The following is a 22209-nucleotide window of genomic DNA, read 5'->3' as shown; positions in this document are numbered from 1 at the left end:
GGAACGACATTTATTAGATATTTCAAACTTTTTTAACAAATCAAAAACTGAAAAATTGGGTGTGCAAAATTATTCAGCCCCTTTACTTTCAGTGCAGCAAACTCTCTCCAGAAGTTCAGTGAGGATCTCTGAATGATCCAATGTTGACCTAAATGACTAATGAGGATAAATACAATCCACCTGTGTGTAATCAAGTCTCCGTATAAATGCACCTGCACTGTGATAGTCTGAGGTCCGTTAAATGCGCAGAGAGCATCATGAAGAACAAGGAACACACCAGGCAGGTCCGAGATACTGTTGTGAAGAAGTTTAAAGCCGGATTTGGATACAAAAAGATTTCCCAAGCTTTAAACATCCCAAGGAGCACTGTGCAAGCGATAATATTGAAATGGAAGGAGTATCAGACCACTGCAAATCTACCAAGACCTGGCCGTCCCTCTAAACTTTCAGCTCATACAAGGAGAAGACTGATCAGAGATGCAGCCAAGAGGCCCATGATCACTCTGGATGAACTGCAGAGATCTACAGCTGAGGTGGGAGACTCTGTCCATAGGACAACAATCAGTCGTATATTGCACAAATCTGGCCTTTATGGAAGAGTGGCAAGAAGAAAGCCATTTCTTAAAGATATCCATAAAAAGTGTCGTTTAAAGTTTGCCACAAGCCACCTGGGAGACACACCAAACATGTGGAAGAAGGTGCTCTGGTCAGATGAAACCAAAATTGAACTTTTTGGCAACAATGCAAAACGTTATGTTTGGCGTAAAAGCAACACAGATGAACCCACTGTCAAACATGGTGGTGGCAGCATCATGGTTTGGGCCTGCTTTTCTTCAGCAGGGACAGGGAAGATGGTTAAAATTGATGGGAAGATGGATGGAGCCAAATACAGGACCATTCTGGAAGAAAACCTGATGGAGTCTGCAATTGACCTGAGACTGGGACGGAGATTTGTCTTCCAACAAGACAATGATCCAAAACATAAAGCAAAATCTACAATGGAATGGTTCAAAAATAAACATATCCAGGTGTTAGAATGGCCAAGTCAAAGTCCAGACCTGAATCCAATCGAGAATCTGTGGAAAGAACTGAAATCTGCTGTTCACAAATGCTCTCCATCCAACCTCACTGAGCTTGAGCTGTTTTGCAAGGAGGAATGGGAAAAAATGTCAGTCTCCCGATGTGCAAAACTGATAGAGACATACCCCAAGCGACTTACAGCTGTAATCGCAGCAAAAGGTGGCGCTACAAAGTATTAACTTAAGGGGGCTGAATAATTTTGCACGCCCAATTTTTCAGTTTTTGAATTGTTAAAAAAGTTTGAAATATCCCATAAATGTCGTTCCACTTCATGATTGTGTCCCACTTGTTGTTGATTCTTCACAAAAAAATACAGTTTTATATCTTTATGTTTGAAGCCTGAAATGTGGCAAAAGGTCGCAAAGTTCAAGGGGGCCGAATACTTTCGCAAGGCACTGTATATTTATTTCTTTTACCCCTTTTCCTCCCCAATTTTGTGGTATCCAATTGGTAGGCCGAGAGCCATGCGTCCTCCGAAAATCACAACCCAACCAAGCCGCACCGCTTCTTGACACAATGCCCACTTAACCAAGAAGCCAGCCACACCAATGTGTCAGAGGAAACTCCATACACCTGGAGACTGTCAGCGTGCACTGCACCCAGCCCACTACAGGAGTCACTAGTGCGCGATGAGATAAGGATCTCCCTGCCGGCCAAACCCTCCCCTAACCCGGGTGATGCTGGGCCAATTGTGGGCAGCCCCATGGGTCTCTCGTCGTGGCTGGCTGGACTCGAACCCAGAATCTCTAGTGGCACAGCTAGCACTGCCATGCACTGCGCCACTCAGGAGGCCTGGGGCTGTCTTTCATGGTTTGTGCTAGGCCCCTTAGTTCCAGTGAAGGGAAATCTTAACCTTATTTATATACATATTCAGACCTTTTGCTATTAAACTCAAAATTGAATTCAGGTGCATCCTGTTTCCATTGATCATCCTTGAGATGTTTCTACAATTTGATTGGAGTCCACCTGTGGTAAATTCAATTGATTGGATATGATTTGGAAAGGCACACACCTGTCTATATAAGGTCCCACAGTTTACAGTGCATGTCAGAGAGAAAAAAATCAAACCATGAGGTTGAAGGAATTGTCCATAGCGCTCCGAGACAGTATTGTGTCAAGGCACAGATCTAGAAAAGGGTACCAACAAATTTCTGGAGCATTGAAGGTACCCAAGAACACAGTAGCCTCCATCATTCTTAAATGGAAGAAGTTTGGAACCACCAAGACTCTTCCTAGAGTTGGCCACCTGGCCAAACTGAGCAATCGGGGGAGAAGTGCCTCGGTCAAGGGGGTAACAAAGAACCCAATGGTCACTCTGACAGATCTCCAGAGTTCCTTTGTGGAAATGGGAGAACCTTGCAGAAGGACAACCATCTCTGCAGCACTCCACCAATAAGGCCTTTATTGTAGAGTGACCAGACGGAAGCAACTCCTCAGTAAAAAGCACATGACAAACCTGGAGTTTGCCAAAAGGCACCTAAAGACTTTCAGACCATGGGAAACAAAATTTTCTGGTCTGACGAAACCAAGATTGACCTTTTTGGCCTGAATGCCAAGCGTAACATCTGGAGGAAACCTGGCACCATCCCTACGGTGAAGCATGGAGGTGGCAACATTGTGAAGCTTGTAGCATCATACCCAAGAAGACTCAAGGCTGTAAATGCTTTTTTTCATTTTTTTTATTTGAACAATTTGCAATAATTTCTAAAAACCTGTTTTTGCTTTGTCATTATGGGGTATCGTGTGTAGATTGATGAGGGAGAAAAATAACTATTTCATACATTTTAGAGTAAGGCTGTAAAGTAACAAAATGTGGAAAATGTCAAGGGGTCTGAATACTTTCCGAATGCACTGTATATTCTGCACAGTAGCTGATTAACATGTTGCAGAAATGACTGTAACTGCAAATCATGGGGGGCATATTGAACAGAATATAATATACATGGGTAGCCGATTGAGAGTACCTGTTACTGTTCTTAACTGTTCTTCACAGTCATTCCCCTGGTGATCTTGAACAAGGTCTCACTGCACTCTTCAACTTAAAAAAAAAAAAACAGTACTCTATTTGAGAGCAGCGTGACTTCAAGCCCTAGACAGGCTGTAATCTTCAGCCCCAAAATGCCTCTCTCCTAGCATTCTGTTTTGTGTGTTTTAGCAGGTCTGGGCTCGTACCCACTTTCTACTCTTTTGATTCTCACACTGTTTAAAAATGTTCAACTATGCCATTGGATGTCCTATACAGAGTTTAGTTGCATTCAAAATGGGTTTGAAACGACAATTCACAGTTCTTCTTTGTCTGGAGAAACTCCAGGGGAAAGGAGTCAGTATCATTTAACTGTGGAAACTGATGATGGCTTCTAGCACGTCACAATCACTGATCGTTTCCCTTTGAAAAGGAGATATCATACACCATCAAAACCATTTTCCTCCTGGGCCAGCACTCTGACGGGGCCATTGTAACATGTCAATGTTCTGTTAGCTTCCCAAGCTCCAAAAACAACACCATGTCTGAAATAGGGTTGTTCTTTTTGTGTGTGTGTGTGTGTGTCTCTCTGTCTCTCTATCCCAATTGGCATTCAATGTCTCATTCCCATTGTTGAGGGTTGCCTGTCCCTGGTGAAGCAGGAGAGGCACCGAGGTCCCCTATGGTCTGAGGCTTTGAATGAGTTTAGGGAGCAGGAACTGTCTGTGTGAATGATGATAATCGCGTCTCACCAATCTCAGAGGTGTGCCACTGAGAGGCCAGTGTCAGTAGTTTAAAGACTACAAAACAATTCCCCCTGGGTGTACTGGCAGTGATTAAAATGGATGGATCTGAAAGTGTAGTGTGCATATCTATTCAATTCCTCCTCTAGGGCAAAATGGAGCTACAAAGACTTTAAAGCTTAGCTGAAACTTTAAAGCTAGCAATAATTAGGACCTTCAACTCTCTCTCTCTTCTCTTGTGTAGAATATCATTTCAGGAGAAAACATTTGTGTCCTACCTCCATTCTCTGTCTATATTTTTTGTTTAGAATTCTCCATCACTGCTTTTGGACTGAAACTCTCTCTCTCTCTCTCTCTCTCTCTCTCTCCTCATATAGGTGATCCATGTTACAGGCAGGCTGAGAATCCGGATGGCATTGACCCACAGTCGGTCTGTACCCATTCAGATCATGGGCATGGTGGTGGTAGCCCACGCCCTCCCCCCTCCCACCATCAACGAGGTGCGCATAGACTGCCAAATGTTTGTCACCCGGGTCAACATGGACCTCAACATTGTCTACTGCGAGAATAGGTAAGACTTGACTTTACCTTACCCACATGACTGTCAAATACATAACTGAAATGCATGGGTATTCACCAAGAGAAGAGTGCATTTCAATGAGGGATGAATAGTTTGGATAATGAAATACACATTCTAGTAAAATACACATGATGATAAAATATGTATCACAGAACTACTCACTTCATTTGTTAACACTTTGATCACCCATGTCAATGTTGTTACAACTACATAAAAGGGGTTCTTACAACCAATATATCCACAATGGATCATGGGTAACACTTGACATGACGTTGCTCTTATACCTGTGTAGGTAGTTACCCTCTAATCACTACAGTGTTGTTATTTGTATGATTTGTTTGGAAATTGCACCGTAATAGGCCGATGTATTGTACACCTCATCTTGTGCATTGTATTTCTTTGCTACCCGTCCTCATCTCTACGGGATTGAGATCACTGAGATGTATTTTACCGCTGTCTGCCAGACAGTCAGTTATTTATGGGGAAATCACATCTGGACAGTCAGTTTTACAGTGAGATAGTCTCAGCCTTTCTGGGAAAATAAAAAAGGAAACTGATCAGGACTTCTTTCATCTGTTTCATAGGGTTTGTGGGAGACTAGAAATATCAGAAAATAACCGCACAATATTTAAGACAGATAGTGGACAGATTGCTTTTGGGTGAACCAAAAAAAGAAGGGATAGATGATATTCAATACTAAGTGATAGGCATTTTATCATGTGGAATGGGAAGACATCCTAGGTTCCATAATAGCCTTTTGTCCCTGAATGTTCTGAGTTATACGTGGGCTTATCTGCCTCAGAGTCATTAGTTTGACATATCAGGGTGACAAGAAAAATTGCCTGTCTGGTTACACTGTAATGACACCCCATTCGAATCTTTCTCTCTGTTTCCGTTGCTGCTTCTTCTCTTGCCTTACATGCTGAATCCTGTTCAAATCCCTGTTGTAGAATTAGCGACTACATGGACCTGACGCCAGTGGACATCGTAGGGAAGAGGTGCTACCAGTTCATTCATGCGGAGGATGTGGAGGGTATCCGGCACAGCCATTTAGACTGTGAGTATTATACTTTAAACGTTACCACAACATTTCAGTATTGACCACAACTTATTATGAACACTTTATTGCAGAGTAACGTTCCTGATTTAGGATTGCTTTTTGTTATGGGTAGTGGTCACTCGGGGCAGATTAGGTCAACGGTCACAATTATCTCCAGCGTCATCTCTCCACCCAACACCAAAAGCATTGGTCCTCATCTGCTTCACTGCAGAGCTGTTGTTGTTCAGGAACAAAGTTGTTGTTGATCTTGTCGGTGTACAGAATCTGTGTAATAGGCCTGAAGAGAGACAACATCTAGATGATCTGCCTCTGTGACCATCTGGGTTTTGAACTCAGGTCTACCTACCTGCCACAAGACTGGGTTAGTCCACTGAGCTAAAGCCGGAATCAGTGTAATCGGCCTGTAGAGAGACAACTAGATGATCCCATTGTGATCTGCCTCGGTGACTTACTTTGGACAGGGGAAATCTCTGGGGGTGGCAACATCAAGGGCTCTAGAACTATGTGCCATTGAAATAAATCCTCCCCATACTGTAGGTCAGTAGGTCTCCAAACCCCAGGGAGGGAGAAGGGAAACCAAGACCCCAGGGAGGGAGAAGGGAAACCAAGACCCCAGGGAGGGAGAAGGGAAACCAAGACCCCAGGGAGGGAGAAGGGAAACCAAGACCCCAGGGAGGGAGAAGGGAAACCAAGACCCCAGGGAGGGAAAAGGGAAACCAAGACCCCAGGGAGGGAGAAGGGAAACCAAGACCCCAGGGAGGGAGAAGGGAAACCAAGACCCCAGGGAGGGAGAAGGGAAACCAAGACCCCAGGGAGGGAGAAGGGAAACCAAGACCCCAGGGAGGGAGAAGGGAAACCAAGACCCCAGGGAGGGAGAAGGGAAACCAAGACCCCAGGGAGGGAGAAGGGAAACCAAGACCCCAGGGAGGGAGAAGGGAAACCAAGATCCCAGGGAGGGAGAAGGGAAACCAAGACCCCAGTGAAAGTGATATCAAGTTCACTCCCAACATTCCATTCTGCATGTCTTCTTTATTTGTTTATGTTCAACTTTGAACTAAGTTTACTTTAAGAGTGGCGGTCATCTTTGTAAGATGTCTTTGCATCTTTACCCCAACTGAGCAGTTTTTATAGCCCATGGCACGAGGTACGCTCTGCTTATTTGACCTTTTTTCCCCAAAACGTGCCATGATTTGCTATGTTTGTTTCGCCAATTAAACCTTTACTGTGGCTGGTAAAAACTGAGGAGGCGTTGCGTGAGCAGTGCACCATTTCATTGGGCTTTGCGACGTGGATTCAGTACTAGGCAGGCTGCCATTTTTGGAGTCCCGTGAGCTCAGCTGCGTCCTGGGTTTCCCCTTTGTGCTGTATGCTGGATTGTAGGGTGTAAATTCCCTTGCTTTATTAGGTGTTTGCCGGGCAGGTAGAACAAGTGTCCTTGGGGTTGCCTCCTTGGCCAGGGAATTTGGAGCCGTCTGATTAGATATTGGGAGTTCAACTGAATTAGAGCACAATTACTGCTGCATGGAACTGTCCCTTCGCCTTAAAAAGGCACCAGATTGGGTCCATTAGCGGCTGATTTGAAACCCAGCAGAGGGAGAGTTAGAGAGGGAGTGTTGCCCATGGATCGCATTGATAAGACAGGCTTAGGCAGGCAGATTGAGGCAGTAGCAGCGAACAGTGGCTCCACCATTGCATATCTCCAGCTACCCCTGGCTGTCTCCTATCTATTACATCTGATGCTCCACCCAGGCTTTAATCAACTTACAGTCAGTGCATTAGCTTGGAATTGGTTGAGTGTGCAATGCTGCTAAATATTTATTTCATTTATTTGCACTGAACAAACGCAACATATAAAGTGTTGGTCCCATGTTTCATGAGCTGAAATAAGGGGTGATTTATGTCTGTAATAAAGCCCTTTAGTGGGGAAAAACTCATTCTGATTTGCTGGGCCTGGCTCCCCAGTGGGTGGGCCTGGCTCCCCAGTGGGTAGGCCTGGCTCCCCAGTGGGTGGGCCTGACTGCCAAGTGTGTGGGCCTGGCTGCCAAGTGGGTGGGCCTATGCTTGCCAAGGCCCACCCACGGCTGCACCCCTGATAGGTCATGTGAAATCCGTAGATTAGGGCCTAATAAATGTATTGCAATTGACTGATTTCCTTATAGGAACTGTAACTCAGTAAAATCTTTGAAATTGTTGCATGTTGCGTTTATATTTTTGTTCAGTATATTTATTGAATAGTTTATGTTTGAGTTAGTGACGGATGCAATTTAAATATTGACACGTGGAATGAACAAGTCAGATGAATTGCAGCATCGCACTTAAGCGTGCACTAATTTCCAATGTTTGTCCCCTTAGTATGGCCGTTAGTGGATTCGATATCGATTTCATCAAGGTATATTATACTGTATCTACTGTTAGAGAAGAAAGCCATGGGAATTATTTGAGCAATTGGGATTCGGAAAACTAAGGCCTCTCAATTCCCCCGGACAAAATAATGACTTTGCTAAATTCCTATTTTCTATTGATGGTTTCATCATGACATATTCCCATCATTATCATCATCATTGAAATATTCCCATCATTATCATCGTCAGTGACATTATCACCCCATATCTAATGATAGCGTGGCCTGTATGAGGATAACTAACTGAACAAGAATGTAGTTGCAGATGTTCATGAGCAGCTATTAGCACCTACGTCGTGCATCATAGGTCATTGGGCATCATAAATGTGCTGATAATGCATTATGAAGAGGGTGTTCATAGGTATTCGATTCTTTGGGAGTTGGTCTGAATTGCAACAATCAGCTGATGACAAATGCACACTGTGAGCAGATCAGACAGGGTGACAAGGTCACATGGCCTGGAGGAAATGTAAGATATTATTCCACTTGGCCAACTCTCTAGACACGAGGTCATAAGTGAGCCAGACTGGAGAAGGTGTTTAAATGAATTGGCTTTTGTCCAAGCTTTATAATATGGCCATTTAGTCGCTCAACTTTTTATTCATAGCATAGCCTAGGAGTACGAACCAATCAGATCGACTCCATTTCACATACAGTAAGTCTATGCTGTGTACGTTGCTACAGTTCATACTTCACTTCTCTAAGCACGAGGCACGACTGAAAAGGTTGATTTGATTTGATTCATTCTAAAAAGATAGATGTTAAGACAAGACCTGCATTAGTCAGATTATCTGATACATGAACTGACGCATATACAGCAGGAACAAATGGCTTTGAGTGTCTCTGTTATATCAGACTTGGGGAAAAGAGATGATTTTCATGAGGTAGGGAGAGCGAGATTGGAGAGGATACTGTAGCTGAAAGAACTTCAATCTCAGAGGACTTAAGCCATCCGCCTCCAGGCATACTACCAGAAACTGTCTCCTAAGACTAGTTCAGACCGACTCTAATGAAACCAACTCAGCTCACTTGTTAGCATACTTAAAAGCAGACTCTACAGATACTGAAAAATACAGCTGAAATGTTGAATAGACACAGGGAAAAGTTGCTGTGATTTCAAAGCTTTGGTAAACAGTAGCTTTCGGCTCACACAATGCAATGTTCCTCGAAAAACATGACGTACACCACTCACCACAACAGGCAGAATTTTCTTGTGAAGCTAGACAAAAATCTAAAACCCGGCAGAGAAGAGAACATTCCCCCCCCCCCGTCTCCTCTCTCATTCATAAAAGGGTTGCCTTTACGATAATACCCTGATGGACTGCAAGGACTTTTCCATAAAGCAATTTCACGGGTGTAAATTACTTACTTTTATATGACGGTGACACCCCTCGTTGCAAGCCGGGCCACTTTGGGTAAAGGGTATCTGAAAGGTAGCCACCATTATGGAAAGAATCCAAGTGATTAAAACAAACTGAAGGACAGGAAGAGAAGAGAGGAGAGGGAGAGAAGAGGCTCACAGAAGCCATCCTACAGGCATGCCTGGGGCTGCAGGAGAGAGAGACAGATTAAAGGGCCCGTATTCCTTTTAATGCCTCCAAAAGCTAGCGGACGACTCCGGCACCGGAAAACACTGGCCTTCATTAACACTAAATCAATAGTCGCAAGCAGACCCCTGATTGATTTAATGGCACTGTAACTGAAAGGGGTTAAAAAATAAGCCTCACCTGCAAAGACGTGGTACCAGGAAAGCCAGGGGTGGAGTGTATTGATGCTAATGCAGATGAGAGAGATCTGGTGTGTCTCTGGTTCAAAGGCAGAGAGATTCAGAGGTCCAGGACACTGGCTGTAGAGGTGCAAGGCCTGGTCAAAACTCACTAAGATCAGAATATGACTCTAGGATTTACAGTTTGTCATGTATACTTGATTTGTCAAGTTATTTACCTGATTCGGGTTATGGTTAGAAAATGTTTTTTGTTATCTTAAATAAATATGGCAATAATTGGATAGAGAAAAAATGTGCCTTTACCAATATTATTCATCAATATGATCACAGTAGATACGGTATAAAGTTAACACATTCTGAATTATTTCAAAAATATTTCAACCACCCTTCTCCAATATTGTAGTTGCAGTTTGAATCAATATTTTGGTATTCAGATAATCACGAATGACTATTCAACTGAAACTAATATACATATTGTTTATCCATCTCCCTTTTAAAATGTAGCACATTATACATCAAATCATTGTTAACTCGTAGAATAAACTATGAAGATGAGAGCAAGGTTAAACACTACAGTATATCTCCTCTGTACTACCCTTAGTTGGTTGGAAAGCAAAACAAGTTTGTTTTATTTCAATTCCCTCTATCTTGTCCTCTAATTCTATATATGTATAGGAAAAGAAAGCAGTCAGTGATCTAAAGTCAATTTTCTGAACCCTTGGGATGGTTTCTTAAACAATGCTATTAGTTCCTAATAGTTTTTAATTACTGGCCTTCTTTTTATATAAATCATCCCCCCCCCCCCCCCCCCCCCCCATGGAACTATTTTTATGGTAGAGGCTATTTGTAGCCGTAATTAAACTAAGAATATGAATTTACTACCTCGCTCACATTCTGACTGTTTCAGTTTTAGAGAGCCATGATTAATGCAGATACATATTGGTTGAGATAACCAATCAGCGGTTAATTTAGCCAAATTTATTGCAACCACCAGAGCGTCTTCACTTATGCTCAGGCAGACAAGGACATAGCCAGCAGTGTAGCGTAGTGCAGTTAGGTAGCTGGTAGCTGCAGAGTCACAGTGCCCCTTGGTGGTGGGCGAGGCTCACTGCAGCCAGCCTCCATGCATACAGTCAGAGTCCTGGGTCGGAAACAAACGCACAATATTTCTTTAGAAAACCCTTTCTATCACCTGCAATATCATTTTGAGCATCTACCTGATAATTATACCACTAACCTTATGCCGAACCCTAAATCAAGACCCATAGATACAAGCGCAATCACTAACTAACAAACTAGTTATACGCTGTACATTGTTTGAAATCACACACATATGTAGTGATATCTTTGCATTTGTTACAACGGATATATATATTTCACCATGATGCACTAATTTATTCATAAGTGGTCCCGATTGACTCTCATTCATTCCATATTACGTATGCACACATCTTTCCCTTATCGTTTGTTTCCAGATCAGCACACACACTGTCCTCTGAGGTATTTAATAGTGTGCCCTGTGCAACCAAGTACACATCCCCGTTCCTGTTTTAGCCAGTCAGAGAAGTTGATTAATGATGGTAGGTAGAACAGAGAGCAGCACAGCCCCTCTCACAGCTGTTGGATGCCACCTGATGGTCTCTCTCTTATCTCTCCTCTCCCCTCTCCATCTCTCTCCTCTCCCCTCTCTTCTCTCTCCTCTCCCCTCTCCATCTCTCTCCTCTCCCCTCTCTTCTCTCTCCCCTCTCTATCTCTCTCCTCTCCCCTCTCTTCTCTCTCCCCTCTCTTCTCTCTCCTCTCCCCTCTCCATCTCTCTCCTCTCCCCTCTCTTCTCACTCCTCTCCCCTCTCCATCTCTCTCCTCTCCCCTCTCTTCTCTCTCATCTCCCCTCTCCATCTCTCCCCTCTCTTCTCTCTCCCCTTTCTCTACTCTCCCCTCTCCATCTCTCTCCTCTCCCCTCTCTTCTCTCTCCCGTCCTCTCCTCTCGCCCCTCTCGTATCTCGCCTCTCTCCTCTATTCCTCTATTCCTCTATTCCTCTCCCTTCTCTCCACCCCCAGTGATAAACAAGGGACAGTGTGTGACCAAGTACTACCGCTGGATCCAGAAGAACGGTGGGTACATCTGGATCCAGTCCAGTGCCACCATCGCCATCAATGCCAAGAACGCCAATGAAAAGAACATAATCTGGGTCAACTACGTACTCAGGTAAGGCAGGGCTCCATCTGTGAACTACCCGACACATGCCAGCCAGCGCACAGAAACAGTCTGCTTCCCAAATGGCACCATTTTCCCTATGTAGTGCACTACTTTTGACCAGGGCCCATAGGGTTCTGGTCAAAGGTAATGCACTATACTGTATAGGGAATAGGGTGTGACTTGGGAAGCACACACAGCTACACCAGGAAGCAAACACAAGCATTGATTCAGTTCATTAAATTCGTTTTTTTTTTTTTTTTTTCAACCAATGGGACATAATTAAAAAGTAATTTGAATCATTTCAGTATTTTAACCATGCATACTTGTGAATTCCTATTCACATGTTGCATCCCCCCCCCCCCCAATTGTTTAAGCATATTTGTAGTACATCTATTCTATAGCTGCCAATTTGTCATACGAGGATAATGGCATACTTCTGCCAGTATTAGTTTTCTGTAAGGCACTGTCATTGTAAATGATTTCTGCCACTGGCATCACTGAATTGATCATTGTAGAATTATGTCAGCACTCTAAAGTGATTGAGATGTTGTTTTTGTAAATTTTTCTAATTGAATTTAGCTACCAGCACAGGGAAGAAAAAAAACTATTTTGTCAACTGTAATAGATTTATCTTTTCAATTGCCTTCCTAATTGTTCCTCACCTCTGCAGGCCCATAGAGCAGCTGTGAGAGCCAGAGAGCGAGGGGCTATGCTTTAGGGACAGCTGGATCAATCAGAACACTAGGAGAATGGCAAACGCTGTGTGCTGTGCAATCCCTGGCAGGAATCTGTTTTAAATTCTCTATTGGCAAAGACAATGACTTCCTTCCTGTATTGTCCGTCTCCTGCAGTAATCCAGAGTACAAGGACACGCCCATGGACATCGCCCAGCTGCCCAACCTTCCAGAGAAAGCCTCTGAGTCTTCAGAGACTTCCGACTCTGAGTCCGAGTCCAAGGAGAACTCTGGTACCGTACCATTAATCAGTCAATATAATTATATTAATAAAGTATTTTTCTGGTCTTGTGTGGCTCAGTCGGTAGAGCATGGTGCTTACATATATGTCAAATGAATACAGGCATGACTGTAAGTCACTTTGTATTAAAGCGTCTGCTAAATAGCATATATACTGTACATCAACAGTTGCTTGACAGTGCTTGACACTATAACCTGGCCTAAGATAGATGTTTATTTAGGTAGCAGCCAGCACTACTGTTTAGATATACACAAGCTGCAGGACTATACACAGCTTTGTTCAAATACGGAATACAGACAAGGGGGAGGAGGGGGCAGGATAGGAGAGGATGATTTTGGGTGACAGTCTGTGGGAAGTGCCAGCATATTGGCCATTGGCACCAGGCCTCCCTCAGTGCCCCCTATGCCAGCGTGCATGGTGAGAGTTGTGACCCATGCCAGCTGCTGCTGGGTAGCGAGTCCTCCTCACTCTGACAGTACGGTTGGAGAGCTCCACTGCTCCAGTATCCAAGGGGTGATCGGGTGCCAAGCCAACACCATAGCGACAGACAGACAGACAGACAGACAGACAGACAGACATACATACAGAGACAGACAGACAGACAGACAGACAGACAGACAGACAGACAGACAGACAGAGAGAGAGACAGACAGACAGACAGACAGACAGACAGACAGACAGACAGACAGACAGACAGACAGACAGACAGACAGACAGACAGACAGACAGACAGACAGACAGACAGACAGACAGTAGAACACCATGGTATTTTGGGAAGTAAAGAAGTGCAGTCTTCAAATTGAGTGATGATGGGAATTATACATATATCTGAATATCATCTATACCAAAATAATTTTTAAAAAGCTAAATAAAATGCATGAAAGATTATTTCATTTCCAAAACAGTGGCTATTTAGACATATAATTATGCAGAATACATGGAGTTTTGAGTACTGTTCAGGTTTGCACACTAAACGGCATCTTTCCCCCAGAAGACAACGAGAACTCGAAGTCGGACGGGAAGGGGAACCAGACTGAGAACAGCGAGGACCCGGAGACAGACAGTAAAAAGCAGCAGCAGGGCCAGTCGTCCTCAGAGCAGGAGATGAGGCGTCAGGAGGAAGGAGACAGCTCCTCCAACCCAGAGAGCCAGGAGAGCGAGGATGACCTGGAGCCCAGTGACTGCGAGCTGGAGACCAAGGAGAGGAGACTAGGCCGACTGGGGGGCCTGCACATCAAGGTGGAGCACTACGGAGATAGAGATGGAAGAGTGGAGCTGCACAACTCGCCGTCCTCCTCTGAAGAAGAGGAAGATGATGACGATGATGAGGAGGATGATGATGACGACGACAGCGTTAAAGACTGTGACAGGGCCACTGAGATGCTCGCCGTCCCCGCCGCCAGCAAGCAGCAGAAGCGTAAGAAGAGGAGGAAAAAGCAGAAGTGGGACGGTAGTCGTTCTAGACGCCTGCGCCTCTCCTCTGCCACCACCAGCCCTTGCAACATGAACCACCCCACCCTGGGGGGGGACGCCCCCCTCCTGCTGCCCCCCTCCCCTGCCAGTGCATCCGTGCTCAAGATCAAAACAGAAATGTCCGAGCCCATCAACTTCGACAACGACAGCAGCATCTGGAACTACCCTCCCAACAGGGAGATCTCCAGGAATGAGTCCCCCTACAGCATGACGAAGCACGTCCCAACCCACGACACCTTTCCCTCCCCACAGCCTGGCAGTCTGCAGGTCTCCATCCCAGACTCAGTGCTCACTCCACCAGGAACAGAGGGAGGCGGCGGCGGGGGTGGAGGAACCAGGAAGGGCGTACCCCCCTCCTTCAACGGTAACAGCAGCGCCCCCTCCTCAGCCTCCAGTGTGGCCAGCCTGGCCCCTCCCTCCAGCTCTGGCTCCTCCTCCGACCCCCTGTCCCCACCCCTCTCAGCCTCGCCGCGCGACAAGCAGCAGGGTCAGGGCACCCCCACCACCTCCAACTCCTCCTCCTCCCTGCTGTACACCAGCGACCTGGAGGCCCTGCAGAGGTTGCAGGCTGGGAACGTGGTGCTTCCTCTGGTCCACCGGGTCACCGGCACCCTCGCCACGACCAGCACTGCCGCCTCCCGGGTGTACACCACTGGCACCATCCGCTATGCCCCCGCCGACGTCACCTTGGCCATGCAGGCAGGCGCCAACCTGTTGCCCAACAACGTTGCCCACGCTATGAACTTTGTGGATGTCAACGGTAGCCCCGGCTTCGGCATCGACCCCAAGACGCCCATGGAGATGCTGTATCATCACGTCCACCGGCTCAACATGGCTGGCCCCTTTGGCGGTGCCGTGTCCGGCGCCAGCCTCACCCAGATGCCAGCAGCCAATGTATTCACCACGGCAGAGGGACTGTTCTCTACTCTTCCATTCCCTATCTACAGTAACGGGATACACACCACACAAACTCTGGAGCGCAAAGAAGATTAGAGCAAAACACCAAGACCATATTACTGTGTTCAACTGTCAGAGACTCGTTGAGGCATAAGACTGTGTTTCAAGTGGAAAATAAATATATTCTAGCACTTTGAATTTGAGCAAACGAGCTTATATAATAGAAATGAATGGCTCCTTGTCTTTCTATCTTTTCGCTCTCTCTACTGACTCCCACTCTATCAATCTCTCGCCCTCTTCCTACTCCTCTTACAGTACGATGGACATTTTCTCTGATCAAACTAAACGAACTATTCTTTATTGTAAAGAATTCCTTTTTGCCTACAGAGAATTCATATTACCGTTGGTCTCCTACTGGAGTCTTGGGTAAACTACTTTTTATTTGAGTTGATTATGTTGCATCTTTATGAAGATGCCTAGTGTATTTAAAGGGTGATGGCGGAAAAGATATTTCTATGGAAAGAAACCCCTTGGATGGTTTTGCTCCACATCTTGATGTGATCAAGGTTGACGAAGACAAAAGGATGGTCCCTGTTTGACATGGTCATAGACATAACCTTAAAAGAAAGAGATTTGAAAGTTATTTCATAATGAGGGAATAGTTGTCTATTTTAGAATTAATTTTGATTCTTTTTTTTTTATAGCTCAGATTTAACTTGCAAATCAAGCATTAAAAAAGCAATTTCAGCCGGGTATTGACCTGTGAATAGAATGTTACTACAAATCCCAGGACTTTGGAACACGAGACAGGTCAGTACGAGATATGAGTATTCTCCCGGTTCCATTTCCTCGGTTTTGTCTCAAATGGCACCCTATTCCCTTTATAGTGCGCCACTTTTTTTTTTACCAGGGCCTATATGGCTCTGGTCAAAAGTAGTGCACTCTATAGAGAATAGGGTGCCATTTGGGATGCACGCCTTCTCTGCAGTTCCATGGTGCTACTGTTCCATCTAGTTACTACCCTCCTTCAGCAGGCTGATGTAGGTTATTCTGTTCCACAGCTCTCTCTCAGAGATGAGTGATTGAGTGACAGCTGGGGAGATTTCCTTCCTTCGGTAAAGTCAAACCTCTAATCAACATATTTTCATGTTCATTACTACTCCCCTCAGTCAAGTTGTTTGAAAGGCTCGGTCGGATTGGGCCCGAAGGATAGAATATACCTATATGGAGCAGGTTGAGTTTGGTTGTATTTTTTCAAAACTAGATCACTTTTTCTCAGTGTAACTGAGGCTAATTTGCGTCATTAACTTGAAAAATGAATGTTTAACTTTGACCGGCTTCTGTCAATTGTTTTTTCTACTCTACCCTTCCTCTCTCTCTTCCATCCTAAACCTCACTACTATCAACAACAGTCTCCCAAATCTGTTCTTCCATCAGCCATTGTTGGACTCTCTGAAATCACATATCAAGGAGATTGTAATAAGGACATGCATTTCAATCAAACGGAATATGAGTTTTTTTTTTTTTATTCCCACATTTTTTCTCTGTTGCCAAAAAAAAGTTATTTCACAGTTTGGTGTTAAGAACACTGTGATTGTTGTTTAAAAAAAATAGTAATAAAATGGAAAAACTGTCACTTCATCTTTTGACAGCCGTCCATCAAGTCATCTATTACCAAGCGTGATAACCGTAAACGTGTACAATGTGTAAGTGTCACTGGCTGTCAGTCTCCATAGCGATTTCAGTGTGTGTTACTATATGCAGTATATACTGAGCTGATGTAGCCGTTTTGTCCTTTGTCTTCTCTGTGCTTTATCTGTAGTCTGGGGTTGGACAGGGAACGTGTGTAACCCTCTCCGTCTCCTCTGCAGTCTTAGTGGACCCGTGGAGGTTAGTGGATTTCGTGTGGTGGCCTTCCAATGTAGCGTCACCTTTTGCTGCTTCCTTCTGTCTGTATTTCTTTCTGTTTCTGCTGTTGCTTTGCTGTTGTGTAGTCTACAGACCTCTCTTTCTCTCAGAGATCAAAGTCTCTTAACTAGCTCAAAGGTTTAAGGAGCCATTTTTTTGCCACTGAGGAATTCTGGGATTACAGTTTCCAGCTTGCATTTACCTACACTACGAAAAATGACAACAAAAAGCTAAAAGTAGCATTTAGATGTATCTTCTAGACTGGAACCATAAAAGCCTCAGTTGTGAAACATTCCCAGAGTCCTTTGTGCTTCTTGTATGCATTGGGTGTATTTCATTGGTTTCCACCAAACCTGTTGACTTCAAGGACCCTGCAACTTACAGGACAAAAAGATCACGGTAGCATTTCAGGACAATAAACAATTTTAAAGATTTCTAAAGAAATGAAAAGAAAAAATATTTCGCACTATAAATCTATTTTTATAGCTAGGTGTTTTGGAAATGCATGTTAATTAAGTTGATTGTTTGGTTTACTTCATTTTGTTCGGTCCAGCAGCTTTGTCTCAACGTTCAGTGTTTTTTAGTCTGTCCAGCAAAGGGAGGGGGAGCCTTTGTCTTTTGAAATGAATCAGGCTACTCCCCTACATCAGGAAACAGTGTCTGTGGTTTCTGTGAAGATGTGTTGTTACTCAAATCCAGGTCATGAAATAAATGTGTTTTTAAAAAAAAGAACAAAAATTGGGGGTCGGTTGGTTGGAACGGTGGAATGGTTGCAGGAGAGCGTAGTGTCACCACTTGAGATTGATTCTATCCTAGATGTTAGTGTTTTCTACGACGTCGCGAAGCAGGGTGAGAGTGGGAGACTGTCGGGTCGAGGGCAGCTCACTTAAAACAGACACTGTGGACGGACCAGGAAATACACCTATATGTTACAACAGAACAGCAGGATGAGCTGTTTTAATGTCTCTGTGACTGTGTTGTGTCAAAATGAATTGCTGGTGATTTAGACTTAAACTAATCTCAGCTACTGTCAGATAAATAGTGTTTAAAATTAAAATATGAAAAATCACTCCATTACCTGTGAAGACTGTGTCCGTGTTTTTAACTATTTCTTGTACAATTATACAGATTATTTTATGAGGAACTTGGTGCCAAGTAGATGAATACTACAGGAGAAGGGGATTCTCTTAGTATCAGTGTTAACAGTGTTATAAATTCTAAATACAAACCAATTAAAATATTAAAAAGAGAAAACGATGGTACACTTATTATTTTATTTGTTTTATTTTTTTCTTTGAAGAAAAAACACATAACTAACTGAAGCTAACTTTGAGTGCCTGGCTTATTTTAAAACATTTTGAAAAACATCTTTTTATTTTCATTTACCATGAATAATGCTGCAATTTCAGAAATGTACATACTTCATTTTACAACAGGGTTATTTTATACTTTTGTAGGTTTCCATCCGTTTCAAAGAAACATGTCATACATACATGGTTGTTCTTTCTGTAACAAGTTTTTTTTACCATCTTACATGTGCCATATTCATAATAAACTTCTCTTGGATCTGTTCACATCTGGCATCATTTATTTTATTCAACCATCGCAATGACTATCCCACACCTCAGTGAGCTGCCTCAATTTTTCTTTCTTTCTTTATGCCTTTTCTTTCTTTTCTGATCTTGCTTGAAAAAAAAAAATGTGTACTAGTCTTTAATGCTTTTCCTAGTTGGAAACTATGTTGTGGGAACATTGCTGGGACATCCATTCAGGTATGTTCACACTCAACACTCCTGCCGTAACGGTAGCTATGTCAGACCGCAGTCCTGGATACGCCAGGTCCATCCCCCTCCAATCAGAGGACTCTGTTAATGATTTCATGTAGTCTGATTGATCACATCGTTATATGATTGCGCAGAGGGTCAATCAGAGTGCAGCTAGTACTGTTTGTTGAAACATACAGTATGATGTTAGCTCACCCATGGACAGACAATACTGTGATAATGACCGAAAGACTGTTTAACAACAAGACAAATGAAGTGACTATCATCACATGGAATAACACTCACACACACATCATTATCTTGGACAGACAATCTGACTATCTTGTCAATGTCACTGTGGTGTAATACCAGTTTAAAGCTGAAACTGTCTTTCAAACTAGCTATATCCTCTACAATGTTTTTGTCTCATTTTGTTTGCCCATTAGGCCTATCATGCCTAGAGCGAAATGCAGCTCGTGGAAATGCATTGAAAACACTGACGTCCTATTGAATGCCATAGTTATCCGGAGATACTGTATGTTTGATCCGAGTAATGAGACAACCAGACTAAGCGGCAGAAAATAAATGTGTAGAACATTTTAAACACTTTCCCCAGTTATTGCCGACAAGGCCTGTCTAGAAAAAGGATGCCCATGTCATCAACTGTCTCTCCATTGGTGATTTTGTAATGAGCATAATCTGTTGAGTTCATTTTTCATATTAAATGTGATAAATTACTAACGACATCTGTAATAAATGCAGTAAATGGTATGAACATTTTGAGTGCGTCTTTTATCTCAGCTGGTGTTTCGAAAAATCTGGTAACAGTTTTTTTAGGTGTCACACCTGGTAAATTATGAAGCCCCCTATGAGAACAGCAAGACTGATGTTGGCCCCATGATCATTTGAATGTGAGACCCCTTGATTTAAAGGCTGTTTAATACTGAACCCGTGCAAATATATGGGCAGAGGATCGTTGCAAATATATTTGTTGAATCTATCAATTGACAGACATATCCCTTGATTAGCACCATGTTGCATAGCTATATGGACAATGAGTCTGTCAGTCTGTTCTCTATGATATTTGTCGGTCTGTATGTCAAGCACAACCTGCTGCCCATCTGTCAATCTTCCTGCCATGATTTCAGGCAGCGGTGAGGAGAAGAGGTCATATCATAGCAAAAGCCCGAAAAGGCAATCCAGCCCATTTTAAATATTTTACACTATTTTAAATGAGGGTTATGAATGATAGATCACAGGGCAGAGAGAAACTATGAACCTGAAGATTCTCTAATGACCTCAAGCTGTCCATCTCAGAACTCATCCAACCAGTCCAGCCTTCTGATTCTGATTTAGAATCTCACAGTGTTCTGTGTGTACACCAGAAAGATCACCCATTAGACTGATAGAGCAACCCTTTCAATGAGCAGAGAAAATCACTGCACAAACAGGAGAGCTTAAAACGGAGTTAGTTTTCATTAGTTTCATTACAATTTCATTGCTTTGCCCTTGGTTACAATTTGTATATTTCGGTCAAAGTTATGAAACTCTCCTTCCATTATTCACAACCATCAAGGAAAATTGCACATACGCATAAAACATGAACCCATAACTATCAGGGCCGACTCCAGGCATAAGCGACATAAGTATTTATTTTTTATTATAACTCAGTCGGGGTCTCAACTTACTGTTGAGTGTTAGAATAGTAGAAAATGTGGTTGTGCATCAGCAGTTTTTCTCTTGTTATGTCAGTCACCGATAGTCACCCATGTCAAGGTAACCATTTTTAGATTGGTAAGTTAGTCGATCTGTAATAATCATGGCCAAATACCGACCGGGCACGCAGACATCATTACCATGGCATAAGTCGTGGCAAAAAAAGTGTAGAATTGCAGGAAATTAGCTTTAAAACCAAATCTCACTTACAGGCCCCCAAAAGGCAAGAGCAAAAGGCCCTGATAACTATAAGGTGGAAACATGTATCAAATTGTTTGAATTTGATTTATGAAGATAAATACTCAAACACTGTTTGTGCCACTTTACAATATGCAATTTATATGGTAAGCTAGTTACCCTAGATGTATTTCAATAGAATTTTTAGAACACTCAGTTAGCTCATTTGAGAGCTTAAAGGGCAATTTCACCCCTTTTCAACCAACTTGTCATTATCTCCAGCACAATACCAGTGTCTACATGTGTGAGAAATGTGTACATACACTATACTGTAAGTAAGACCAACACTAGACACTATTCAATCAATATTGGTAATACAGGGATAATTCATGTTTCAGTAAATTAATTCGCCTCACAGAGGGAATGTTTGAATTAATGCACGTCTACTGTTGAGATTATTTTCACTGCAATCTTTCAGCGCACGCAGGGGGTAATTCAGACCAATTGAACTTTATTCCCTTTTTATGCTGTTCTCTCTCTACCTGTATTCTGACCGTGAATTTAAGCATGAGGTAACGCATGTGACAGGCAGCTATTCATTTCTTTGGGGTGGAGATCATAGAAATGGAGGTGTGGCAGAGTTGTGTCTACAGACATGCCATATTCTGACCTTTACTTGATCCCCTCATAATTCCTCCACCTTTACGTACAAGGAAACCATGAATAAAGTCGAACACCTGTCGGTTTCAAGTGGAAAAACAGCTACTTTTTCCGATAGAAATAACACCATTTTCAATGCGCTGGAATCTATAAATTGATAGGAGGTAGGTAGGTAAATGAGTCATCTGTTTGGAAAAGGAAATTGTAAATACAAATAGAAATTATTTTAGATGATTTTTCCTTATGACCGCTAGAGATGAATGTGAAGCCAGTCATATGGAAGCAAACTGAAAATCATATCAACATGGCAATCATTTCAGCCCCTTTTACACAGTGATGTAGGCTATAAATAGCTCTGCCGTTATTCCAAATTTTAATTGTATGTCCTGAATTTGGAACCCCAAGCTTCTGTAGCCCCGAACCTGGCTACCGAGTTTATTTATGCGCTGTTTTACCCACTTTATATGTATAACAAAGAAATAAACGCAACATGCAACACTTTCAACGACTTTACTGAGTTACAGTTCATATAAGGAAATCAGTCAATTGAAATAATCTATGGATTAGGTTTCACATGACTGGTCAGTTTCACATGACTGGGCAGGGACGCAACCATGGGTGGGCCTGGGAGGGCATAGGCCCACCCACTGGGGAGCCAGGTCCAGCAAATCAGAATAAGTTTTTCCCCACAAAAGGGCTTTATTACAGACAGAAATACTCATTGGTTTCATCAGCTGTCCTGGTGGCTGGTCTCTGACGATCCCGCAGGTGAAGAAGCCGGATGATGAGGACCTGGGATGGCATGTTAACACGTCTGCTGGCTGTGAGGCCGGTTGAACATACTGCAAGATCCTCTAAAATGAAGTTGGAGGCGGCATATGGTAGAGAAA

The 22209-nt window shown here is 43.3% G+C and overlaps 1 protein-coding gene across 8 annotated transcripts in view; it reads left to right on the top strand.

Moving 5' to 3' along the window:
• LOC110497688 (neuronal PAS domain-containing protein 3) overlaps window positions 1–19538 on the top strand; it is a 371078-nt gene extending 351540 nt beyond the window's left edge. For 4 of the 8 annotated variants that reach the window (XM_090211028.1, XM_036954671.2, XM_090211030.1 and 1 more), the window contains 5 exons: window positions 4164–4357; window positions 5317–5423; window positions 11612–11759; window positions 12602–12717; window positions 13720–19538. In XM_090211028.1, the coding sequence (XP_090067154.1) occupies window positions 4164–4357; window positions 5317–5423; window positions 11612–11759; window positions 12602–12717; window positions 13720–15191 (2037 nt within the window). In that variant the 3' untranslated portion in view covers window positions 15192–19538. Of the gene's footprint in view, window positions 1–4163; window positions 4358–5316; window positions 5424–11611; window positions 11760–12601; window positions 12718–13716 lie in introns of all 8 variants that reach the window. The other 4 variants (XM_036954672.2, XM_036954670.2, XM_036954673.2 and 1 more) reach the window with 1 other exon arrangement.
• Window positions 19539–22209: the final 2671 nt, after the last annotated feature.

The sequence above is a fragment of the Oncorhynchus mykiss genome, chromosome 19 (genome assembly GCF_057628025.1).
Source record: "Oncorhynchus mykiss isolate SJ-2025 chromosome 19, ASM5762802v1, whole genome shotgun sequence".
NCBI classification, from domain to species: Eukaryota; Metazoa; Chordata; class Actinopteri; order Salmoniformes; family Salmonidae; genus Oncorhynchus; species Oncorhynchus mykiss.
Note: the sequence above shows the minus strand (reverse complement) of the source record. Positions and strands in the feature narration are given on the sequence as shown.